This window comes from Sarcophilus harrisii, chromosome 4 (assembly GCF_902635505.1).
Source record: "Sarcophilus harrisii chromosome 4, mSarHar1.11, whole genome shotgun sequence".
Classification (NCBI taxonomy): domain Eukaryota; kingdom Metazoa; phylum Chordata; class Mammalia; order Dasyuromorphia; family Dasyuridae; genus Sarcophilus; species Sarcophilus harrisii.
The window spans coordinates 361,786,905-361,793,139 of NC_045429.1; the positions used below are offsets into that span (position 1 = coordinate 361,786,905).

Consider the following 6,235-nt stretch of genomic DNA (forward strand, 5'->3'; position numbering starts at 1 on the left):
TGAGATCAGGATGGCTCCCTTTTGACTTCACCAAGATAGTAGTTTTTCCATCCTTTTACCTTTTTCTGCATGTATCTCCCTGCTTGGTGTGTTCCTGTAACAAATATTGTGGATTCTGGCTTTTAATCCATTCTGCTAATCGCTTCCTCTTTTGGGAGTTTAAATTCCATTTATGGTTAAAATTACCAATTCTGTTTCCCATCTTTTAACCCCATTTACTTTTCTTCTTTCCCACCCCTTATATTAAACTTGTGAGCACCACTTGCTTCTCACAGCCCTCCCTTTTTAGTATCCCTCCTCCCCACCTTAGAGTTCCTCCCCCTGTCTTATTCCTTGCCCTCTCAGTTTCTGTATTCAAGGAGTGACCATTTTGGCATAGCTGACTATCTATCCATAGACCTACAATTATTGAGGATAATCATTATTATTTTTTTTTGCCAAATTGTTTGGGGTAAATACTATCCCAAAGTTATTTTAATTATCTTTTCTTTGAGTATTAATGAGTTTGAATATTTTTTGAGAAACTGAGGTGAGTAGAGATAGATTTTTGATCTTCTTGGGAGGGGTTTAAAAGCTGAAAAATGGGGAAATGCTTCCCAAAACATTCAAAGAGAAACCAAGGCACAGAGTTTATATAGAGTTTGCAAGCAGAATACAAGCCAAGAATGCAATTAGCTTTTGCAGTTGAAAGAGAGAAGCAAAGAGAGAGGAGTTAAGTTGGCACTAACAACCTGGGGTTTGTGACTCAGGCCCTGTCAGATAGGGGAGGAAGGCTAGATAACCTAATTTGATGTCTTTGTCCTTGACAATAATTCTATGGTGCCCTGGACGGCCTCCACTCCGGTGCCAGGGATGGCCTCCTGTCTGGTGCCATGGACAGCCTCCACTTGACAGCCTCCACTCTGGTGCCATGGATGGCCTCCACTCCATGGGTGGTGACTGGCTGTACTGTCTGCTGACTGGCCTGAGCTACCAGACATCCGGCTGCTACGAATAATATTGTTCCTTTGGTTGGCTGGTTTAACAGTAATAATGAGATTATGGCTGTTGGCAATCATCATGTCTGTGACTTGGTCAAGGGTTTTGCTGGCCACTTCAATCCCATTCAGTTCTAAGACTTCATCATTCACAGCCAGCAGCAAGGCCTCCAGGGACCATGTGGGAAATGAAGATGCTCGGGACTTTCTCAAGGCCTTGGGACGTCAGCTGCACACTGGTCCCATCACGGATATAAAACCCAAGTGGCCTTTCACACCCATGCGGGTACAGTCGGACCCTCCTGTGGGTTTCAGGAAGGATGTCCACATCAATGATAGAAGATACCGGTGGGAAGTCATGGGGCATGCTGATGTTGAGGTAAGGGCTCTGGCAGAGGTTATTGTTATGAAGGGTAACCAGGACCTTCTTCTTCCTAGTTAATGTGCTGGTCCCAAAGTTACAGAAGTCTACTTCTTCTAACCAACATGGGGTAGGGGGAGGTAATGAAGAACAGCCACCTTGTTTTTGAATGAAGACTCTGAGCAATGGATTTACACTTGAGACAGCCTTGAAGAAATTATCATTATTGATGGGCAGTAGGTCACCGTGCATATCAGCATACCCAATCATCACATCCATGTTCGAGATGTGATGGATGTGAAGGATAAGCTTGTAGAAATCTTCAAACTTTCCAGGTTTGTAACGGGCCAAAGAAAATCTTCGAAACTCAACCCCAAACTTACTCTTGACTTCCACTGCATTGCAATCGAAAAACTGCAGACTCTGAGATTTATTAAAACTGATTCATTTTTTTCGGTCCCAGTTATCTCTATTCTTCGCCCTTGCTCAACAAGGGCTGCAAAAAGCTGATCCATCTGTGGGAAAGCGCCCCCCTCTCCCTGCCTGCGGCTGGCCCCCAGACTACAGGCAATTTTTCTCTCTGGAACGCTGCAGCCATGAGAGAAGTCTCTACTTTGCCCCAGCGTTCTAATTGGAATGCGTGCCTCAGTCTCTCGACTCTCCCCAGGCTTCAGTAGGTAAAAATTGCCCAAACACGGCTCACAGCGAGCTGTGACTCAATGGGAAGAGAAGCTAGGAGGGAAGACGCCTGCACTTATTGCTCCTTCCGAATGTCTCCAAATCCAAAGGTTTGTCCTTCAGACTCCAGCCAGCACCAAGGTGGAAGATGAAATGAATCTCTCTTGCCTTGAAGAGAGGCTTGTGGGCTTCCTCCCAGAGTGCTCCTCTCTGACCCCAGTCAATGTTCCGGAGAAATTCTCTTAAGCTCTAAGAGCTTCCTCCATATATATGATCTCTCAAAGGTTAACTCCTCCTTCTAGAGGCAGGGCTTAAGGGAGGTGTAAATTCGGATATCTCATACTAAACCATGTGAACTCCAATGAGTACTTAAATATTTCTTGCTTCTATGAGCTCTCTAAAGGTGTGAACATGAGCATTATTGTCTATCAGTATTAGCAACCCATCACCCTGCAAGGATTCGCTCTAAGGTGTGAACCAACAAGCACTACAGGAATTATTGAATTCCTGGCATATGAATTAATGGGCAGTGGGTTCCTTTTGGACTATTTCTAGGACTTATGGACATGTGTAAATTCTTCATGTTGATTTATGTTATTTGTTAACATTACTACTAGCCTGTGTTATATTACTATGTGCTTATGTAATTATGTGTAATGCCTCCCATATTGATGGATTTATGTACACCTTATTTCACATTGTTTCAAGTTGAGTTGACACTAGGACTCCAACAGATGGCCTTCACTCTGGTGCCACGGATGGCCTCCACTCAATGGCCTCCACTCTGGTGCCACGGACAACCTCCACTTAATGACCTCCACTCTGGTGCCACGGACAGCCTCCACTCTGGAGCCACAGATGGCCTGCACTTGACGGCCTCCATTCTTGTCTCTAACCTCTGTCTTCCTCAGTTTCTCCAGCATTACATTTTGGAGCTCCCCAGTGAGAGATAACGGGAACTGAGATAGGGACTAGGGGTTAGAGACATTTCAAGTCTCCCCTTTGGGCCTGGAAACAGTTGGAGATTTGGGTTTTCTTTTTCTTGGAAAAGGAGCCCTCTGGATTCCTCCAGAGGCTCCAGGAAGAGAGCAGTTCACCTTCTGGGGCCACACCTGACAGTGGATACTTTCAATTTGACCAGGAGAGAATAAGTCCAATCTGATTTGTTTTTGTTTGTCTGTGTGAGCACTTGGATTCTCAGAATATTAGAATACTGATGGAATGATGGGCACTGAATTCTGAGAAAGTTATTATTTGGGACACTGGATAATACCCTCTGGTTTTGTGTCTCCTAGATACTTGGTCTGATACTTGCTTGTACTAATACCCAGGTTCTCAGAATAACAAGACACTGACAGGTGTTAAAATTCTGAGAAGTAGTGTTGTACTGGATGCAGTTGGTACTACCTGAGTGTCTCCTAAGACACATCTGGTTCCGTGTGCCAGTTGGCACAACTCTGGACATTCCAGAGTATAAATCTGGCTGTCTTTTTAAGACACCATTTGGCTTGGTTCTTGATTAGTGTCAAACCTGGATGTGGTTGTCACTACTGGGGTGTCCTTTAAGACACCATTGGCTTGGTTTTGATGTCAGTGTCCTGCTGATTGTTGTAATTGTGCAGTCTAAGTGTGATCAGTGTTATGTATGTCTTGTATGTTATTGCCTGTTTTGTGGCTTAAGGTTTAAAAAAAAACTGTTAAAAATATATTAGGAGTTCTAGTGGTATATGGTATAAGGTCACTTTATCATGGGAAAATCTGTCTCAAAACCAAAAACTCCACTAGATCATCTCCTTAAACATTTTTTCTGAGACATTTAAACACCATGATTATGGGATATATTATGGGAAAAAGGATAAATTAAAACTGTTTTGCCAAAAAGTGTGGCCTTCCTTTGGGGTACGATGGCCACCAGAAGGAACATATGGTAAAGAAATAGCATGAGCAGTGCACCAGATAGTTACCGGTGAACCTGGCCATCCAGATCAGTATCCCTATATTGACATCTGACTACAAGTTATTTCTTACCCTCCTTCCTGGCTAAGGTCAGTTTTAAAATTGTGGGAAATAAATTATACTGTTGCCTACCCAGGCTAGAATTAGTTATCTTTAAGTATAAGATCTTAAAAGAACAATAGCTTTTTAAAGAAGTTCTGTTAACTTGCCTGAAAGGGGTCATGTGCCTCTAATTAGGTAAAGTATGTAGCAGAAAGGATTTGACTTTTCTGAAAGCTTCAACTTTGGTCAAATTGTAACTTAGGAGTCCACTGGGAATAATGGCCACATGGGGCCAGAAGAAGAGAAAGAAACTATGCTGTTTCATTATTTGAAATTAGATAGAAAAGCAGTTTTATATTATTGGGAATTTAAAGCTGTTTGTTACCTATATTATAACATTGTAAATTACGCTTTAAATCCAGTTCTGCTGGACATGTGCGTTTTATGGAATTCCTCACCCACCCACCCACCCACTAATTTCTGCTACTTTAAATTTTGGGTGGGGTAGAGATCTTTTGTAAAGATTTAAACTAGCCTCCCCACTGCTATTACTTCAGCTATTGGAGCATTTAGTTAGCCTGGAGTGAAGTTTAGTTCTACTTCTCCTGCCTCTCTTGGGAGGTAGAATGGGGGTAAGGGCAGTCACATAGAATCCTCTCCTCCCCCCCTCCCTCTAAACTGTTCCAGACATTTTTTATCAAGTTGTAGCTACCTGGTTCTTGGCTAAAAGCAGCAAACTGATTTGTATAAATATAAGGTTATGGTAAATATCTGTTTAGGATTTGTTATTGGAGGTAAAATTTCTTGGGTTTGTAGTTAATATGTCATTGCATTTTTTTTCCTCCTGTAAATGATTTCGATAATCAGAGCAATGGTCAATGAGAAATTATTAATTCAATTATGTCATAACTTGCTGTTTCCAATCTGGTTATCTGTAATCATTATATCCTAAATATTTGAACAAATGAGTATTTAGTCTGGTCATCTATTGGTTACTAGATATTGTGTCTGGATATTCAAGTTTTTTTAAGGTTTATAACTAATGAGAGGCCACATCTTGTAGCAATCTTTGTGGACCAGTCTTTCTATCTCAGACTATTCTAACTTTTCTTTGTTAGATTTGTTTTTGTTTCTGAATTTGGTCAAATTACAGATATATTGACTTGCTTCTGGGACCTAGATCAAGCTTTGATTGTTAGCATGCCACACTACACCCATCCCCCTCCCTGGACTGAGCATCTTCACCCATTTTCAGCAGGAAGCAGCTTTTGAGAACCATCGCCCCTTTTTCTGATAATTTGGACTGCTATGGGGGAGTGGGAAAGTGGTTGGATTGTTAGAATTTCAACTGTATTACTGTGTTTAAGACTTGGGATGGAAATTGTTAAACTTGTGTAACTATTGCTGTTATGTTTGAGGGACTTAGTCGGTTATGTATATGCATATGAATATAATTTATATGTGGGATGGTTATTTGATAATTCCTTTCTGAAAAAAAAGGGAGGAAGAAATAGGAAATTGGGGAAACTGGTGTATTTTCTTAGGCAATTCTGCCCTATTCCCTATCTTACTAGTTTAGATTTAATTGGAAGTCCTTTAAACAATCCTTTTCATTTTTTTACTTCTTGTCTAAATTTACTAGACTATGATTTGCTGGTTGTGCTTTAACTTTGAAATCCCTTATTCTGTTGGAATTGCCCTGGCAGACTCAGTTATTGGGATTATTTTTTTGGAAACAACCAGAAATTGGATACCTGTCTTGGAACTGGCCGTCTCTCTGATCTGTTTCTCCACTTCTGTTACCCCAGATCCTTAATTAGTATTTCAGCATATTTAAAAGGACCTTGTAGTTGATATCAGACCTCTAAAAGTTTGGCGTTTGCCTGCCTAGGTCTAACTGTGCATAATCTGCTCAGAAATCTGATCCTTTATACAGCCCTGTCTGTTTCTCTGGGCAGGGACAGGTAAAGCTACTCAAAGCCTCACCCTTCTCCCCTGGAGTGGGTTGCCCCTCTGAATGGGCAGCACAACTGTCTCGAGCTCTGCTGCTCTATAAGCAGAGGCCGCATCATGCACAAATGATCACAGATCTAACTCACAGTCCATATGCTCCCCAACTGCAGAGAACCTGACATGATTGGAATAAGGAACTTTGTGTGTTGCTGATTAACTCTGGGGTTATCAGGGAGAGACTTGACCTTGCCATAAGTGCTTGCATTGT

General features: G+C 41.7%; 1 protein-coding gene across 1 annotated transcript; it reads right to left on the reverse strand.

Annotated features, from left to right (window-relative positions):
• Window positions 1–663: 663 nt before the first annotated feature.
• Window positions 664–1,779, reverse strand: LOC116423715 (partitioning defective 6 homolog gamma-like; the record flags this gene model as incomplete). Its single annotated transcript, XM_031968824.1, is given in 3 exon segments — window positions 664–1,140; window positions 1,142–1,454; window positions 1,497–1,779. Coding segments are annotated over 3 exon segments (954 nt in total), but the record flags the coding sequence as incomplete, so codon positions are not given.
• Window positions 1,780–6,235: the final 4,456 nt, after the last annotated feature.